Genomic DNA, 19,700 nt, shown 5'->3' with positions numbered 1-19,700 from the left:
TTGAAATGTGATCTGTGTTTAATCCTTGGACTCTCCTCTCTGTTTCAGCTCGGTAAAGGCTGCTCTCTGCACCTGGCTCAGCGCTGGAGCCAGCTGTTCAACATCCAGCTGAGGAGGATGCCCATTCTATCCAAAGACTCTGCACCGGGTCTCATCATGGCCACAGGTGAGAAACACATCACTCATGTTTTCAAACCTTTATTTAAAGCTGCTGTGTGGAGTTTGAGACAAGTTTGAGTCATGGATGACTCTATTATGAGTACCAAACTTCCTGCAACCTCATTTGAACTCACACTGTGGAGCATTTAAAGGCACAGTACGTATTTTTAGACCTCCTGAATATCTGAAATGTTCCTGTTTGCTTCACAGATGGTGTCTTTAAACTTTTCAACCTGCCTTTTTAAACGTCCTAAACCAGTGAAATCTCATTCCTGCAGTTCTCTCGACTTTCTGGAATGGACGGACAAAAGTCTTTTTATAAATGTTTTATTAATTCTGGCAGGAGTTCCTCTCTGTTTGAGCGTCTCTTAGTCATGACAGATGAAGGGAATTTGGGTGCCATCTGTTGGTTGATGATCTCACTGTCAGAGCCGAAGCCAGGCGAGCTTGTGTTGTTTTCTGAGCCACTTCCTCTTGTTCTGATAAGGCAGATAAGTTCGCTCTACACCGCAAACAAGCTGTACATGCCTCCGAGTCTTCCTCTGTGGCAACGAGCAGACCTGCCTCTCCGACAGTCTCAGTAAATGCCCACTTCCTGTATCGCTCAGAACACAGGAAATATGCTCGCACTGCAGAGAAGGTGCGAAAAACTTGTGGTTCAGTGTGTTTGTGTTTTAAAGTTCGAAAGTTTAGCTTATTATCAATAATTTTTAAGTATTGGAAGAACTTTTCCAACATGTTGCAGACAGATTTATTCACTCAGAGCGACCTGGAACAAGTTCCTCTGCTCTGCTGCTGAAGCAGAGTTTCTGCCTCCAGTCCCAAACCTCCTCGTCGCCTTACAGTCGGTGAAAAGCATTGATTTGTTGATACTCTTCGGTGTCTGCTTCCTCTGCACCCAGCAAGTCCCTCTAATTAAATTCTTATTAGATAATGGGCATGGAAAGAGAGAGAGGGAGAGCGAGAGAGAGAGAGAGAGAGAGTGTATACTGGCAATCGCCGGCACCATTCGCTTCGTTATCGCTCTCAAACAGATGGGCTAATTACTGCTGTTGCACCCAGCGGGCACTCGACGGGTCAAACACACACTCGTGAATACAGACACACACACACACACACACACACACACACACACACACGCACACACACACACACGCTGTACAGACATGTTTACATAAACAACAGCCTGAATAAACTACTCAAACATTTCACCGGTATGTCATTAGAAATATAAAAACAGAATATTTCATACATAAATATAAACATATATTATGATATACTGTATGTTATTACAGTGTATCGTGCAGCCTCATAGTTCAGCTGTTTCATGTTATAAAAGAGAAGTTCAGTGTCTCGTCGGGCTTCGATAAAAAAAGAGACAAAACAAAACATCTGAAACCGACGAAGCAAAAGAGAATCAGGACAAAGCACAACAGAAGAATTTAAAATAAAATAAATAAATATAAAGAGAACATATTAAAGGATCAACATACAGCAAACAGAAGAAAACCTAGAGCCGTGGTTCTCAACTGGTCGGTCGCAGAGCTGATTTCAGTGGGTCGCGGATGTACGCTGCGCTTTTATTTTGAAATTCCTATGACGTCACGCTCCGTGTATCCACTGATTGGATAATCCCAGCTACAGCTGCATTCTTGAAACTTGATGAGCCCGACAGTAGCTGCATTTAAGTGGCGGTCTGTTCTGAGGTTAGACGAGTTGTGAACCACTGATCTCGAGGAAGCAGAGGAACATCAGACAGAGCGTAAGAATGAATACACCAGAGGAAACATCATGAAAAAACATTAGAGCACCAAGACGAAGCAGAAAAACATTGCACAAAGCTCAAGAACGTCTAGATGTTAATGTTTGACAAAATATTTAGAGGAATTACATCGAGAAAAAACATGAAAAGATCCAACATGAAGAGGAAGCACGAGGAAATCGGACAAAACATGAAAACAGCAGGAAAAAAAGACAAAACATGAACAACATTAAAGACGTTTGCTGGTGCATTAAAAACCTGTAACTTTGAATTCTTCATGCACAACAACCTGACTAAACAGGGAACCAAATGTATTTAAATATTGAGAATAAAAAATGACCTGCAGCCGGCATCACATGAACAAAAAGTTACTTTTTCGTTTCTCTTGTTTAACCTGGGCGTCTGCTTCTCAAAGAAAATGCTCCTCCACTCGTCCTGCAGTCAAACTGTGGAGGAAACGCTGACTCATGCTGAAGTTCTTTGGCACAGGATAACACAAATTTAATGACATTGAATCTTGGCAAAACATATTTGCTATCAACAGCGCTGAAGCGTGACCTCAGACCACCTCCAGTTTTGAACCTTTCTCCTGGCCCTAATTAAGTCCAGGTGGACGCTGAGCTAAACCGACGCCCCTCATGTACAAACTCTGCATATAACTAAGATTGTAAATCAGGTTCTCTACCTGAGTTTGGTGCATCATGGGTAATTTCAGTGTGTCTTTGTGAGTTGGATGGATAGGGTGTTGGCGCTGGACGAGGACGGGGAGCAGCTCGTCCTTCCTCTCGGCCTTCACACACTCATCGTGCTGCACTTTGTGCTGTTTTTTCAGCTGCTTCAACAAGTTAGTCGTGTTGCTTTGCGGCGCAGACGCAGGTTTCAGAACTCTTCTTCACATCACTCGCCCTAAACCTGAAACACCTCCAAACAAGCGAGGACGTTTCAGGGGACCAGATCTTCGTCTTCCGTTCCAGACATTTGTTTCCCCGCCCGTCTCTGTTGTTTACTCTTCCACTCTAAACTGCCGCTGCACGGTGGGCGCTCATCACATGACACGCTAGCTCCCCCAAAAGTGAACCCCCAACCTCTCCATCGCCCCCTGGTGGAGCGGCTGTTAGTTTAGGGAGCGCTTGATTTGATTTGCAGCAGTTTTCCACGGGCGGAGCATTTTAAACGTCGTGATCATGTTTATTTAATCGTGGGAAGACAATAGTCGATTAATCGTGCAGCACTGAGTTGTTAAAATGCTGTTGTTAGAACTTATAGACAACAAACAATCGAAAGTAACTGTGTGCTCTCCAGTTTGGTATCCACACGCTGACAGAACATTTGTTTTCTCGTCTGGAGTCTCCGGCTCCTCGTGTGATGATATTTAATGAGAGTCATTAGTTTGTTTTACACGGAGACGGAGCGTAATTCATTTATGAGGCAGTTTTACAGCCCTGACTGAGACACAACAACCACGTTCCTGTCGTTCTAATCTCCACCTCTAGAAATCATTCTCACTGAGAGGTTTGATTAAGATGATTGATGTCTGCAGATGAAAGCAGGCGTCTGACCCACAGGTAGACACTGCTGCTGTTAATCACCCAGTCCATCAATTACATTCTTTACGGATAGAAGAAGAGATTCATATTGTTCTGTGTGTGTACTGTAAATAGCAGCTTCAACTTTAGCATGTTAGCATGCAAATGTTTCAATTTTAGATTGATGGAAATTAATTATTCTGCAGGTATTTTGTCGTAAATCATCCATTATTTATTTATACCGCTAATCGTGTTCAGGGTCGCGGGGGGGCTGGAGCCTATCCCAGCTGTCATCGGGTGAGAGGCGGGGTTACACCTGGACAGGTCACCTGTCAATCACAGGGCTGACACACAGAGACAGACAACCTTTTACGCTCTTTAGAGGCCATTTAGAGTCACCAGTGAAGCTAACCAGCATGTCTTTGGACTGTGGGAGGAAGCCGGGTCCCCGGAGGGAAGCGACGCATGCACGGGAGAACATGCAGACTGCACACTGAAATGATCGTACACATGTTCACCATTAACTAATAGCCTATTGGCCTCTACATGAGAAGAATATTATCTCTTCATTAGTCATTATAAAGCACTTATTACTGCCTTATTCAGTATGACTGTTTTGCCCGGTCATTGAGTAACAGTTTCCCTTAATACCCTCCTAATTACTGCTTATTGATTGTAAGTTTGAAGCTGTTGTAGAAGAATTATGGCCCTCATATTCTTTGTTCAGTATTGAGTAACTTCTTTCCTAAAAGGTGCGTAGAGAGCAAATCATAATAAGATTATAGAAGTCTTATTATTGAACACAATGAAAAATGTCTAATAATTCTAATCGTTTTGGAGTGCACGTTATTAGCTGATCTTGCTGCAGGGCTTTGGCATTAAAAGTGCTACAGATCTTGTGTTTCGGCACTCTTTGGTCCAGACTCAGACATCTCAGTTTTGTTTGCATTTTTACACCTTGATTTATACTCCCTGATGTTTCCTGTAGCTCACCAACTGCTGATAAAATGTTTATTTATCCAGCGAAACATCTAAAACGTTAAATATAACTTTGGTGATAAAATCTAATTTCACAAGACTTTTGCACAATGCACTGAGCTCGCCTGTTAGCAGAGTCATGCTTACAGCGTGAAAACTTTGATGTTTGATAAATGTTACTTAACTCTTACACCATATTTACCACAACTTACACAACCTCGAGTGCCAACGGTTCAAACTTTTGAACTCAACTTTTCATATCATGTTTTGGGGCGCTGGTTTAGCTCAGTGTGTGGAGCAGGCGCCCAGATACAGAAGCGACAGCACTCCTTTGTCTCTTCAGCTGTCCTATAAATAAAGGCAAAAATGCCCAAAAAAGAATTATAAATATCTTTTAAAGATATAATCTCGAAGAATTTCATCTAAATAAATGTCTGTTAAGTCTCCATCTATCACTGAATGAGATAACACAATGGTGACTGAGCCTATGGCCCACTAATGACAGCCTTTGCATTTGCAGTATATAGTAGTGTCTGTGGCAACAGTCGCAGAACAAATCACAAGCAGCGCCCAGTTAGTGACGCGTTTTCCATCAGCCAGCAGTGGTTGGTCTGCCAGAGAGGGTAGGCGGAGCTAAGCGGCTGCTTTTCCGCTCTCTGCAAGTGTTGTGAGTAAACAGTAATCTACTATGGCTGAACAAACAAAGAAAAGATGGATGACTACAGATACAACTTCAACAAGAAGTGAAAATCCAAAGAAGAAGAAACAAACTCGACGCTCAGATGAAGCAAACAGTCTGAAAAGGAAAACGACCGTCAGCCAGGAAAATCAAGAGTTACAACCGGAGCCGACCGTGGACGTCACACATGCAGCACTGTCTGGATATCTGAAGTGTGCTCCCGCAATTACCGTTTATCGCCATAGGTGCCACCAAAGAGAACGAAACTGAGATCTTCGAGATTACCACTTTAAAGTTGTACATTTGCCAGAAAATAACTCGCAAATGTTTGAGATTATAAAGTCATAAACTTGTGAGAAACAAAAACTAGTAAAATCGTGTTTATAGGAACCTTTTTGAGCCGCGACCCCTCCCTCTGATTCACCTGTGTCTCTCTCTGCCCTGTTGGCTCTGCTGCTCACACAGGCGTGCGTGGCTCGGAGCTCGGAGCAGATTTAGCCTGTTTTCTCTGCACACAAGAAGCAGACTTCATAGAGGAGGAAGACTGAGCGACCCTCTGCTGCAGAAATACACGTTTCTGTGCTCCCCGTTTGCCCCAGGGGTTACATCACACATGGAAGTTACCCTACGGACAAAACATACAACGCTACTTTAAACTGTAAACCCTGTTTTGCTAGTTTTTAATTCCTGCAAACTTATGACTTCATAATCTCATAAATCTGCTATTTGTTTTACGACTTTAATCTTGAATTTTTCAAGTTTTTTCTCTGAATATTACTCTTCTCCTCGGCTCAGTTTTTCTTTTAGTTTTTCGCCCTAATACGGCGTCGCAGTAGACTCTTCTTCTCTTGCTAATTTTAGAAAGAAAGTGCAAAGAACAGATGAGTCAGTCTCCACTTTGTCATGTTTAAATCCATTATATTTGCTTGTGAATCGCAGAGCAGATCATTCCTGTTGCTCTGCCGTCTTATAAAACATACTGTTAAAGGAAAGTATTTGTGAGTGCACACAAAGGTCACGCTGAATGCGATGGTTTTGGCTCGCAGGTTTTCCATATGTGAGAGCACAAACAGCGGTCACATCCAGTCTGTACCACTGAGGGAAAACCCCTGTAATGTGTGTGTTAAATGCCGTTCTGTCCTCTGCCTGCAGGATCTGTCGGCAGGAACTTGGCCAACAAGGCGAATGTGTACGTCTCCAGCAGCGCCGGAGCCCGCTGGAAGGAGGTCAGTCCAAACTGTGACACAGATGACAAGAAAAACACAGCCTGTGAAAATGAGTCACTGAAGGATCGTCTATCAAAGCGACTTTTAACATGTCACATTGCATTTAATTCACATGAACTCAGACTTTATGGACCTTTTATGCAGTTTTAGCTCGTGAAAATTTGCTCTGACTTAACCTTGCTGTTGTTTCATGTATATACTGCACTATGAATTGATTTAATCTATTAATGATGTGGATTAAAGGCCGTGTTTTTTATATGTAAACGTCAGAGTTTGTGTTCTGCTAAGCTTTAAAGACCTAGAGTAATGGACAGTTTGATAGTTCTATTAGTATAACACCATCCTTCTGCACCAATCCAGCATCCTAATTCAACAAGAAGTTTTACATTATTTTATGACCTATTATGTGCATTATGATCTGATAGTTCGTTGACTGTGCCGTCTGTTGTCCAGGCTCTAGCAGGCCCTCATTTCTACACATGGGGCGACCACGGAGGCATCCTGATGGCCATCGCTCAGGGAGGAGCCACCACACATCTGAAGTAAGTCCAAATGACCTGATTACGATGTTCCTCACAGAACTCAAAATAAACCTGATACAAGCTCCATTTGTTCTCCTTAAATGAACAGTTTCAAACGTAAACCCCTGAGAGGCCGGCGTGAGGCTGGAAGCTTCCATTTAAACCATTTAAACGAGTAAATCTGTGGAGTGAAGCACATAAACGGCACCTGTCCCAGAGGACGTGCTCATTAGTCAGCAGGAGCAGATTGTGTGAACAGGAAGCAGACTGTAGCAGGGAAGAAGTAAATAAACCGTCCTCAGTAAACAGACGTGTAATAAAACACAACAGTGCAGGTTGTTCATATTCATGTGCAGGTGAGGCCACGGATTACAGACAAACACAAGTCAGAACACATCACAAGCCCTCATAGAAGTCAATATCACTAAATTGTTGGTTATTGTTCCTTCTTAACATAACGTGTTTAATTCACGTCCCCGTCAGGTTCAGCACTAACGAAGGCGAGACGTGGACGGACTTCCAGTTCTCAGACAGGGAGGTGTTCGTGTACCAGCTGCTGACTGAGCCCGGGGAGAAGAGCACCATCTTCACCATCTTCGGCTCCTACGCCGACCAGAGACACAGCTGGCTCATCCTGCAGGTCAACACCTCCGACGTCCTGGGTAGGTTGGAGAGCGAGAGGACAGAGATCTGTTCGCTACAACAGCCTCCAACAGCTATTTATAAGTTTAAACTTTAGATGGAGCGGCTGTAGTCATGGTTACACCACTGCTACTTTAAATATAGTTTTAATATTAGCTTATTAGTTAAATATTATTAAATACTATTAAAACACTTTGCAACAAGTGGTTTCTGAAACATGCTTTTAGCATGTTTGCTAAATCAAGTCACGTTAGCTTATTAGCCTGTAGAATCTGTAGCAACTGTAGCTAACATAGTGAAAGATAAGCTGTTTGATTGGGTTACATGAGATGACTGAACACACGGTCGCTCCTCAAGTAGATAACTGGACGGTAAACAAGGCAGCAAACGCAGTCTAAGTTTGTTCTCATTGTCAAATATGTCTCATAGTCTGCATCCATAGCCGATGTTTTCTTCTCCCCCCCCCCCCCTCCAGGTGTGCCGTGTTCGGACGCTGACTACAAGCGCTGGTCACCGTCAGACGAGCACGGGAACGAGTGTCTGTTAGGCAGAGAGATAACGTTCAAGAGACGAGCTCCTCACGCCACCTGTTTCAACGGAGAGGACTTCGACCGGCCCGTCACCGTCTCCAACTGCTCGTGCACGCGCCAGGACTACGAATGGTTAGGAACACGCACACACACGCAAGACATTTGTTTTGTTGTTGCTGAAGTCTTGAAGGATTTTTGTTTGTATTTTTGCATCAAATCTCCAAATAGGAATGTTAATTAGCTTCAGTAGCTTTATTTTCAACTTAATGAGCTAATCACATGCTATAATATCTGTTATGTCTCTATTTAACGCTTCATAACAACAAGAATGGTAAATAATAAATGCAGGTGCACCTCAGTTATGTGCAACATGTTTTATGTGTTGTGTTGCTGTGAAATTATAGATAGAACCCAGGTGTGTTTTAATAAATTGATTGTTATCATAATGTCTCCAAAAGAAGGGTACCCACTGCTACTAACCAATATCCTGCCCAAAGCCACCAAACCCCATTGATAAAAACAGCAATTTTACCTTGCATAACGCAGGAGTTTCTGTTCTCCCGCTGCCTCCACCGGTTAGGTTTATTTTAAAGTGTTGGGACACTTTAAGGTTTTAATGAGTAAACTCAAATGCATCCCAAGAAAATAACACAAACAAACTAACAGGTCGAGGCGGCTTTAGACGAGCAACTCCCGAGTCCTGTGAGGTAAAATCACTGTTTTTTTCAATGGAGTCTGGTGGCTTTGAAGAGAGCGTCGTTCTGGTTAAAAGAAAGGCTCTTCCTCTGTAACAATAAGGTCTATCTCTGCAGGGATCCTTTCTGCAATGTTGTCAGACACTTAGAATAACAATCTGACCTGTCTTGAACTTTTAGTGGATGCACTTTGATCGAGTTTTGTCATTTGGACCCTAAAATATTACAAAATGCTTAAATTTCCCCTAAAATATCTCTGAGACAGGAAGAGACAAATCCTCCCACACATTATCTGAATAACTTCAACATTAAGTTAAAAAAATAAATCCTCTTTCATATCAGAGATGCTTCTGACTGGCTGACTCTTAATTAACTTCAGTTTTGGCAAACCTGCACAAGTTTTAGCCTTCGCTGCACTTTTTTATTACTCCTCGAGCTCCCATCACAGCTCATAATGAGCCCGCTTTAAAATTCACATCAGGTGCTGCCGTTAATCACAGGGCAGGAGCTAACTGGCTTGTTTTTCTCTCTTACTCTCCCAACCGCTCTTCCTCCTCCTCCTCCTCCTCCTCCTCCTCCTCCTCCCTCTCCTCCTTGCAGTGACTATGGCTTCAAGCTGAGTGAAGACTTGTCTCTGCAGGTGTGTGTGCCTGACCCTGAGTTCGTAGGTGACCTCTACGCTCCTCCTGTGCCGTGTCCTGTCGGCACCACCTACCGCCGCAGCAAAGGGTAAACTGCTGCAGAAATGTGCAGACTGGGAATGTTTTATGTGGTTTATTCGCATCATGTTGGCATCTGCAGCAGCAGTGTGGAGTCACATTTACATGCGTTTGCTTTTCCCCGAGTTTTATTGACCTTTTGTCAAGTTTTCACGTCATTAACACCTCTAAACTGTCATGCCTTAAAGGGCCAGTGCGCATTTTCAACCTCAGTCTTATCATGCTATCATGGGGAGCTAATGCCATTATGGTAGGAAAAAAATGATATTTCGCTCTGTGCCTTTGGAGGACGCTATCCGCTTCTCCAATGGGCCCTGGAAAACCTCCAGACTACGTAAAACACATCATCTGGCGGAGGCCAGGGAACTCGCTAAACTACACTTCCTCAATCTAGGACGCCGCCTCCGATGTCATGTCTCGTTCAGAATCGTCAGGTTTGAAATGTCGACTGCGGACCTGAAGAGTTTTTAGACGGTCCAGCGGTATATTCTCATCGTATTTCAGATTCTGTCCCGCTCTGAGCCGTCGCCTGCAGTGAAACGGTAGTGTTTCACTCCAGTGTCTCTCGCTGGGCCGTTCCTTTCAGAGGGAGGGGTGCAATGCATGCTGGGTGTTGTAGGAATGTAGAATGGGCGAAACCACGAGCTGTTTGTACAACTTTCTCCACAGCTATGGCGCCAATTTCAAATATTACTGCTTCTATCGATTACAGAGAACACCAGCTTTGACTGACAGCGGCTTTTTCCTCATGGGCTCTATTTTGACCAAATGTAGATCGATGGCGCCATTCTTTTTGTTTTTATAATTTTTCGTCAAAAGAACTGCAGTAAGAATTTAACCCAAGCTTAAAGTAAAAAATCAAACACCAAAGTTAAACAAATAGTTGTTTGTTGTTTTTCTTTTAACCTTGGGGATTTTTCTGGTCCCATCTTGGATATTACACAAGCTCAGATTTGAACCCTGACCTGCTGCTTATGACCTGCAATGTTTGCTTATTTGTTTGCAATGACCTGAGAATTCCCCGCAATGCAAACCTGCCTTTGTTCTCTTGATGTATTACCACTATGGAGAGATCTGCTGCTGCTATCAGATATGTTTGGTTAGAGCTCCACCTGGTGTCCAACTAAGGCACCTCTCTCTCTCTGTTCCTGCTGCAGCTACAGGAAGGTACCAGGCGACAGCTGCAGTGGAGGAGATGTGGAGTCCAGACTGGATGGAGAGATGCTGCCGTGTCCGGTCGGAGGTAAACCTTCTTTTCACTTATGGAGGGAACAGCTGATTTGTCATGTGAACATAATCATGATATTTTCTGACTGTGTATTCATCCCTCGGTCATGTCTCCCTTTGCTCTTCCAGAGAGTAACGAGTTCATCCTGTACGCGGTGAGGAACTCCATCCATCGATACGACCTGGCTACAGGCACAGACCAGGCCCTGCCGCTGGCCGGTCTCAGGGAGGCCGTGGCTCTGGACTTTGACTACGACAGGAACTGCCTGTACTGGGCCGACATCTCACTGGATACCATACAGGTGAGCGAGGAGGAGCTCCACCTACAGGAGGCTTAACTGTGTTTTATGAACTTACTTACCTGCCTCTCTGCTCTCTCCTGCAGCGTCTGTGTCTGAACGGCAGCACAGGTCAGGAGGTCGTAGTCAGGAAGGATCTGCAGAATGTGGAAGCTCTGACCTTTGACCCCATCAGCAGACTGCTGTACTGGGTTGATGCTGGAGCGCAGAAGATTGAGGTAAAAGAGCTATCGGTATGACATGACAGCTCCTTAAAAGTGAAGCCAAACCCTCTCTATCGCCCCCTGCTGGCTGGCTGCAGTATAGCTCCTAAAGCCCGCCTCCTCCATGTTAGCAGATGGGACAAGAGTCAAACTATAAATCAAAATTGGCTTCATTATTGTACAATGAGAGGAGGAGGAGACATGTCGCCCGTCTTTATATACAGTCATTGGTCTGGCCCGGTTCTTCAGGAATGGTTAAACACTTGTGGTTTATTAGGTTGAAATTAGAGCAGTTAAACTCTTCTTGATGTTTGAACTGAAACCTCTGAACAGTTTCTCTGTCGTTGTGTCTGAAGGTGTCTAACCCTGATGGCGACCTGCGTCACACCCTGCTCAACTCTTCCATCCTGGAGCATCCCAGAGCTCTGGTTCTGCTGCCTGGAGAGAGGTAACACTCACGTACACACCTTCATGTAGCTGCACTCTCTGTGATCCCAAGCTACACTTCATAACCACAAATCAAAGCGCAGAAGTGAGGCCTGCTGTCATTCAAAATCTGTCTGACGTGTATTTATATTTAAGAATCCAATACTGAAACCTGAAGTAAAGTATGTGTGTGTGAACATCGCTCACTGATGTGGTCACAGAGTTAAGGATTGAGGCTTTAACCCCTCTCGTCGTTTGGCTAACCCCAGCGTTTACCTCGACCCGCAGTGAACTCAAACCTTAAACAGCCCTTTGAGGAAGTGAGGACCAGACGCTGTCTGAAACTCACACACACCATCACAGAGACTTTCACTTCAGCAAACACAGTTCTGTTTTTGTATAAAATGAAATGAGCTGATGAACAAAGATGTGTCTGTTTTTTTTCCCCCTTAGTGGTTTGGTTTTTCCCTTATTTCTCTTTTTCTCTGGTCGGAAATGAATTTATTATTTCTGTCTTAAAGCACCGGCTTCCTCTTCCTCTTTCTCTAGAGCAAACACTAATAAGAAATAAAACCATAAGGCCATGCCAAGGTTTATGATGTACTAAAAAATCTCACATGCTCTCTTAGAGCAGGGTTTCCCAGCCTTTTCGACTACACGGACCAGACAGGAGCAATAATATACAGATGCACCTCCACATGCTGGGAATGAGATGAGCTGGAGGTCATCCATGCGTAGTTGATCAGAGTTACCATGCTGCGCGGGGAGGAGACAGACTCCCACAGAGGAAGGGAAAGTTTCATATCACGTCATAGGATGCTGAGTTGGGCTACTTTTGAAGTGCCTGTTCAGGCGAGAGGCCCTGTGCGGTTTCACAGCCCTTGCGACAGTTCTGACTCTGCGTATGTTTGTAATCTCACTGGCACCTCTTGGGTTTCGCGGCCCTGTACTAAACGACCCAAGGCCCTGTACCAGTCTGCGACCCGGGGTTTGGGAACCCCTGTCTTAGAGTACTAAGTAACACGATTTGAAAAGCCCTGGTCGCATAAAATCAGCACCTGCAGGGCGGGGACAGCTCCGCATTCCTGTTGGACACATGCCGTAGTTAAGGGGAGAGCTCACTGTCTGAGTAGATTTCCAGTGGGTTGGTCTGATTATGGGCTGCATTATGGTGCAGTGGTTAGCTCTGTGGCCTTACAGCTAGAACGTTCCTGGTTCAAATCCCCAATCGCACACATCGGGCCTTTCTGTGTGGAGTTTGCATGTTCTCCATGCGTCGCTTCCCTCCGGTTACTCCGGCTTCCTCCCACAGTCCAAAGACATGCTCGCTAGGTTCACTGGTGACTCTAAATTGCCTGTAGGTGTGATTGTGAGCGTGGAAGGTCTCTGTGTGTCAGCCCTGTGATGATCAGTCCAGTGTGTACCCCCCCTCTCGCCCAGTGACAGCTGGGATAGGCTCCAGCTCCCCCGTGACCCATGGATGACTCTCTCGCTGGTCTTAGTGTTCTTTCATTAATCATCCTGTGAATAAGGCGTGTCTTTCTTTTAAGTTGTATGTTTCACCTTGGATATTAGTCTGACTTTCTAAACTTACGTCTGCTCCATCCTAGGCATGAAAGATCCACCCGGGTGCAGCACAAACAGGGCTCTTAAGTCTAAGCGGTGCACAGGGCGTAACTTAAAGTTGGTCGTAACTGTCAGCTCTTGATGCCACGTATCGTTACACCCTGGCGTACGCCCAGCTGGTGCACTCGCTCCAGATGTCTGAAAATGTAGACAGAACAAATTGGCTAAGGTTTGCTGCAGCTTGTGTCGCAGCCCTTGAACGACCCCAGAAGAGTGTTGAACAAACAAGGATTAAATGTTAAGTTGAGCAGCAGAAGTTCAGTTCTTCAGTTCTTATAAACTGTCTGGTTTATAAAGTCCTCCGTCATTATCAGGATGCTCTTCAAACTAGCATCATTATCAAAGTATATAAAGTGATAGATTAAGTGAATAAAGTATTAAAATCATCCTGTATCCCTGTGTCCCTCAGTCTGATGTTCTGGACCGACTGGGGAGACCGAGCAGCCGGTATCTACAGGAGCTTCATGGACGGGGCCAACGTGTCCTGCATCGTGTCTGAAGGTGTCCGCTGGCCCAACGGGATCACAGCCGACGACCACTGGCTGTACTGGACCGAAGCGTACAGCGACCGCATCGAGAGGGCCGACTTCATGGGGGGTCAGAGGAGCGTTCTCATGGAGGGGCTGCCACACCCGTACGCCATCGCTGTCTTCAAGGTCGGACTGAATTTAGAATATTAAAAACCTCATCTTGTATACGACAAAGATGGATTAGAGTAGATTATAAACAAGCTTATATGGTATGCTTTTGTTCAGAATGACCTGTACTGGGACGACTGGTCCAGAATGGGGATCTTCAAAGCTCCTAAAGGCGGTTCCAGCAGCAACGAGCTGATTGTGGGAAGATTAACCGGAGTCATGGACCTCAAGATCTTCTACAAGGGGAAGAACAGAGGTGAGGAACAGAGAGTGCAGCCGTGTCCAGTAAGTTTGACCAAGTTGAGCAATAATCCTGAGAAATGAATCCGAGAGATAATCTCGTAAGTAACTATTCCAGTTTCAGGATCAGGAAATACTTAATTAAAAGAGGAAATAACCCATTTATTGTAGTTTACCGACGAATGTTAAAAGTTGTTTAAACATCACGATATCAAAGGGAAGTCCTGCTCATTTTAAACATTTTATTTCTTTTACATATCTTCGGGTCTAAATCACTAAACGTGTTTAAATTGCTCCATTAGATTGCTGCCGTGAAACAGGCTGTAATGGCTGCAGCGTAATCTTTTGCACTGGCTCACAGTACGTCCGCTAACGTTCACTGACAGGCTCAGATTGTTAATATAACTGCCTGACAACATCCCTACAGAGAGTGACCTTTTTTAAAGAGTAATTTGTTTTTTTGGTACCAGAAACACGCGTCACATCACTCTTTAAGAAGCCACCAGACTCCATAGACAAAAACAGTGATTTTACTTTGCAGAACACAGGAGTCGCTGGTTTTACCTCTGCCTCGATCAGTTAGTTATTTTGTACTGTTGTATAACATTTGGCATGTTTAAATGGTTAAGTCTGACCCGATGTAACAAAATAACACAAAAAAACAAAAACAGATCAAGGCAGCAGAAGACCAGCATCTCCAGTGTTCGGCAAGGTAAAATCAGTGGTTTTGTTTATGGAGTCTGGTGGCTTTTTAAAGAGAGATGTAACGGCTGTTTCTCTGTAGGCATCCTTTCTTAAATATTTTCAGTCAGTTTTATAACAATCTGAGCCTTTAAAGGGGGGGTATTAGGTAATTTCAAGCTTCATATTTCACTCTGTGACACCTGTGGAGTAGCTTAGCAGAACCAGAATCAGGTTTATTGCCAAGGAGGTTTACACATACAAGGAATTTGTTTTGGTGATTTGGTGCAGAACAATTAACACAGAACTAGAATAAAAATAAGTAAAAGACTTAAATAGAATTAAAATAAGTAAAAGACTTAAATAGAATTAAAATAGGTGATAAGAATAAAATATTAAAAATATGATAATACAAAATATGTACAACAGGTGTAAATAAAGACTCAGATGTGCAGGATATTGGTGAGTGCAAAAAGGTTACAGTATGAAGTTAAAAATAGTGCACAAGACAAAACAACGTGCACCAACACACCGAGGCAGCCATCTGCGGCGCCATCTTGGTCAAAAGTCGTGTTTTACAGTTAAAAAAAACTCCTCACTTTATTTCTCACGCTGGTGCTCTGTGCAGGCCCTCATACAGCCTCTGCCTGAAACGACTCAGTCAGCTCTGCCCCTTTAAGAAACCCCGCCCCTACAAGCCCGCTTTCTTCTGATGGGCCAGCTCTCCGAAGCCTGCCGAGGCTGCACTTTGTGACGTCACAAAGCATGCGTTTAGAAAAACGTGTGTGAAACCTGGCAGCTCAGCTGTCCTATAAGTTCAGGAAAAAACATAATCTTTAAAAACAAAAAACAGTCTGACTTCCTGATCTTTTGTCCTTCAGGTCATAACGCCTGTGCCGACCAGCCGTGCAGCCTGCTCTGTCTGCCTCAGCCCGGCCACCGACACACCTGTGTCTGCCCAGACGGAGCCCCGACTTTAACCATGCCCAATGGAGAGCTGCAGTGTCAGTGTCCCACCGGCTACCAGCTCCAAAACAGCACCTGCGTCAAGATCGGTGAGACAAACGCTCATCCTACACAATGATCCAGTAAAATAAAAGAACTTGTGTCTGTTGGAAATAAGACCTCAGATTAGAAGAGGGTCTATCGATTATTTAGCTGAACCATTGGGTCTTTTATTTCCTCCAATCAGAGCACAGCTGTTTGCCTAACCAGTACCGCTGCTCCAACGGCCGCTGCATCAGCAGCATCTGGAAGTGCGACAGCGACAACGACTGTGGAGACATGAGCGATGAGCAGGAGTGTCGTAAGTATTCAGCCATGTCTCTTTTCTCATGATGTTGAACTTACCTGCTACACTTCTTGCCCCACCTGTTAACCAGATAAAAGATAAAATAAGGAACTGAACACAGGAGAGAAAACAATTTCGACCAAACCTTGTTCTCACTTCTCTTCGAGGCTTTCAAGAGAAAATGCATAAGGAACTCATCATATTTATTTCTCCTCTCTCTGTTTTCAGCCACTACGACCTGCGACCCCTCCAACCAGTTCCGCTGCATGGCCTCGGGTTCCTGCATCCCTCTGGCCTTTAAGTGCGACCATGAAGACGACTGTGGAGACAACAGTGACGAGGAGCACTGTGGTGAGCGTGGCCGCTTATCTGCAAACAACCACAGAACACGTGATGTTTCAACGTTGTAAGAAGCATGTTTTTTCTCTGTATCAACTGTATTGCTGATACTTTCCTCAGAGTCTCACCAGTGCGGCCCCGGAGAGTTCACATGTGCACGAGGAGTTTGTATCCGCGAGGCGTGGCGCTGTGACGGAGACAACGACTGCAGAGACTGGTCGGATGAGGCCAACTGCACAGGTGAGGACTGTGTTACTGACCATGTGATACACCTTCAAACACACTGGGTTTAAGCTAGAAGATCTGTGATAGGGGAAATAGTATCGCACAAGTCCTGAGAAAGATTCATCATTCGTTTTGGACACAGTCACAGAAATAATCAAACAAACAGTGTTGTTGTTTTTGGACATATTTCATTACAAATCTGATGTCATGTTTATTTTTAATGTGGTTCAATGCAGCCGTCTGCAAAACTTTCTCTTTCTCTAACAAGTTGTCTAAGTTTCTCTCTCTTTTTGTCCTTAGTGGGCCACCATACTTGTGAGGCCAGCAGCTTCCAGTGCCACACAGGTCACTGTATACCACAGCGCTGGGTGTGTGACGGTGACGACGACTGCCAGGATGACTCAGATGAAGATCCACGACATTGTGGTAAGTTTACTCACACAGACAGACTCAACAGTGTCAGCCTGAAACACTTAGCTTAGCTTAGCTTAGTTTATTAAGGATGGTTTCAACTCCCCTTTGCTAGCTAAAGAGCGCTAAATAAGGCACAAGGGTCAAAGGGTTTGTATTAAGACTCTTAATTGATGTTAGGTGTGTTTTAGATGTACAGTCGTGTGACTCAAACCAATCAGTGTGTCATCTCACATTCCCCTTTTAACCTGAATCTGGCACATCTTTATGCATATTTTCACTGGCAAAGGGGGGTTTGAACCAACCCTGCATTCACTTACAACATTCTCAATAGACTATGCACCATAGACAGTTTAAATAAGGCACACTATATAAATAATGCACCAATAAAATATCAGGAGAATACTTCACTCAAAGATAGGACCCTTAAGCTTTACCTCCATGAACGTGCTGGATCTCTGTAAGCAGTCGTATGTTACTGACACTAACCTGTGTACTTTCAGAAGGAACAAGGTGTAACGGCTTCCTCTGCTCCAATCACACCTGCCTTCCTGCCACCGCTCACTGCAACGGCATCCAGGAGTGTCCAGATGGCGCTGATGAGCACAACTGTGGTGAGTGAAGCCAGTTATTTAGCAGGAACACCAGATATAGAATCAAATCAGGGCTAAATATGGGATTGGGTCGTCACGGTAGCGCTTATGCAGATGAAACCCAAGTGAACATTTCCATCAAACCCAATGACCAGATAGTCGCCACTTCCCCAATTTAAAGTCTAGTTGTTATTACAGGAAAAACCTTAAAATATTACCCAACAATACTCTGATATTTGACAAATTCTGTTGTTTGGTGTCAACCAGGTCTATATTCACTGGTACAGATTGTTGCAAAAGAAAAGGGGGAAGCTTTACACCCTTTGGCACAATTCTGGTTTGTTTTTTCGAGTGGTCCATAATTATAATTAGACCTTGACGTTCAGCTTGAGTCAATAAATATAAAATATAATTATTACTTATATGTTTACGCAAAGTATCACTGAGCCATGTTATATTTTGGGGGAGCAAGAGTGGGCTAAGAATAGAACCCTGTGGAACTCCAGAGAGCGTTTTTAAGTTTTTTAATCAAATCAATGCTTCTTTAGTTCCGAAGGACATTTGTCTCATGCTAAAATGTATGTAGAATATTCTATTGCTTAACAATCATTTCTGTCTTTCTCCTACAGACCCGCTGTGCACTCGCTACATGGAGTTTGTGTGTAAGAACCGAGCCCAGTGTCTGTTTCAGTCTCTGGTTTGTGACGGGATCAAACACTGCGAGGACGGATCTGATGAGGACGCAGCGTATGCTGGATGTGGTGAGGAACACTAGCATGCCTTCACGTTATACGTGTTTTTATTTGAGAAAGTCCTTCATTGAATGTATGTGTTTTTTTAATCCCTTATTCCCTCACGTGGAAACTAAAGAAAGAACTAAATCTAAGGAGCAGGCGTGGATACAAGAACATGATTTGACTTTTTAGGTGCTTTTAGGTACTTTGGTCAAGGTGTTTGTGGTACAAAGCTGTAGGTGTAAAGTCTGACCATTACTCGTTACTGTCCAGTCAGGGACAGCACCTTAAGATCCACGCTGACCAAAACGGTTAACATGATTCAACACACTGATTTGCACATTCTTGCCTTTGTGTTTTCTTTCAGCCACACCGTCTGAGTTTGGGAAAGTGTGTGACGCCTACACCTTCCAGTGTGCCAACGGAGTGTGTGTGAGCCTGGAGTGGAAGTGTGACGGCATGGACGACTGTGGGGATTACTCTGATGAAGCCAACTGTGGTGAGTGGGAGGAGTTTATTTAGAAACAAGGAGAAACACTCAGACAGTGATGTAAGCTTAGTGATGTTAAAGCAGCTGTATGTGCGGCTCACTTTCCCCCCCTGTGTGTCGCAGCTGCTCCCACCGAGGTCCCCGGCTGCTCCAGGTATTTCCAGTATGAGTGCAGAAACGGACGCTGCATCCCGACGTGGTGGAAGTGCGACGGAGAGAACGACTGTGGAGACTGGTCTGATGAGGCCCAGTGCACAGGTACACAGTTACTGTGTGGCGCAACCACTCAGTTTTTACAAGCAGCAGAACACTTATGTTGATGTGTTACCATAAGTGGTATCCAACATGGAGCCACAAGAAAAAGAAATTTGAACATTTGTCTCTTGGTAGTTGTAAATGCATTTTTCACACTATTGAAAACAATCCCCCAAGAAATGAAGCAGATTAATTAATAACACAAACGAGACCCTCATGTGCTCGTCGTCGGATGCTTGGCTCTCTATTTTGTCTGTATTTTCTTTGAGTTCATATTTTTATGCTGGAATTACCGACCTATCCATCCATTTCCCGTCATTAAACGTGAATCTCCACCCTCCCAGGTGGTGTCACTCCTCACACTGTGGCTCCCGGCCCCTCTACTTGTGCTCCAAACCGCTTCCACTGTGGCTCCGGAGCGTGCATCATCAACACCTGGGTGTGTGACGGCTACGCTGACTGTCCTGACGGCAGCGACGAGCTCGGATGTCCTACAGGTAACAAATGAAACGCACAATGGAACATAGAAGAAGAAGAATACACCTATAAGTAACACCAATCTTAATCCCCACAATAACCTCCTTT

General features: G+C 44.3%; 1 protein-coding gene across 1 annotated transcript in view; it reads left to right on the top strand.

Annotated features, from left to right (window-relative positions):
* The window catches only part of sorl1 (sortilin-related receptor, L(DLR class) A repeats containing), a 93,717-nt gene that overhangs the window by 62,246 nt on the left and 11,771 nt on the right, over nt 1–19,700 (top strand). Inside the window, exons 10-31 of the mRNA XM_069676487.1 lie at nt 49–166; nt 6,257–6,330; nt 6,784–6,872; nt 7,335–7,513; nt 7,969–8,155; nt 9,319–9,447; nt 10,595–10,680; nt 10,794–10,966; nt 11,050–11,181; nt 11,523–11,614; nt 13,628–13,874; nt 13,974–14,112; nt 15,659–15,832; nt 15,970–16,083; nt 16,297–16,419; nt 16,528–16,647; nt 16,933–17,058; nt 17,550–17,657; nt 18,266–18,397; nt 18,738–18,869; nt 18,984–19,118; nt 19,460–19,612. Of these exons, the coding sequence (XP_069532588.1) occupies nt 49–166; nt 6,257–6,330; nt 6,784–6,872; nt 7,335–7,513; nt 7,969–8,155; nt 9,319–9,447; nt 10,595–10,680; nt 10,794–10,966; nt 11,050–11,181; nt 11,523–11,614; nt 13,628–13,874; nt 13,974–14,112; nt 15,659–15,832; nt 15,970–16,083; nt 16,297–16,419; nt 16,528–16,647; nt 16,933–17,058; nt 17,550–17,657; nt 18,266–18,397; nt 18,738–18,869; nt 18,984–19,118; nt 19,460–19,612 (2,962 nt within the window). The remainder of the gene's footprint in view (nt 1–48; nt 167–6,256; nt 6,331–6,783; nt 6,873–7,334; nt 7,514–7,968; nt 8,156–9,318; nt 9,448–10,594; nt 10,681–10,793; nt 10,967–11,049; nt 11,182–11,522; nt 11,615–13,627; nt 13,875–13,973; nt 14,113–15,658; nt 15,833–15,969; nt 16,084–16,296; nt 16,420–16,527; nt 16,648–16,932; nt 17,059–17,549; nt 17,658–18,265; nt 18,398–18,737; nt 18,870–18,983; nt 19,119–19,459; nt 19,613–19,700) is intronic.

The sequence above is a fragment of the Semicossyphus pulcher genome, unplaced genomic scaffold (genome assembly GCF_022749685.1).
Source record: "Semicossyphus pulcher isolate SPU_LCO1_2020_fin unplaced genomic scaffold, fSemPul1.0.p SCAF_26, whole genome shotgun sequence".
Lineage (NCBI taxonomy): Eukaryota > Metazoa > Chordata > Actinopteri > Labriformes > Labridae > Semicossyphus > Semicossyphus pulcher.
The sequence above is the reverse complement of the archived record's forward strand: the minus strand, read 5'-3'. Positions and strand labels throughout refer to the sequence as shown.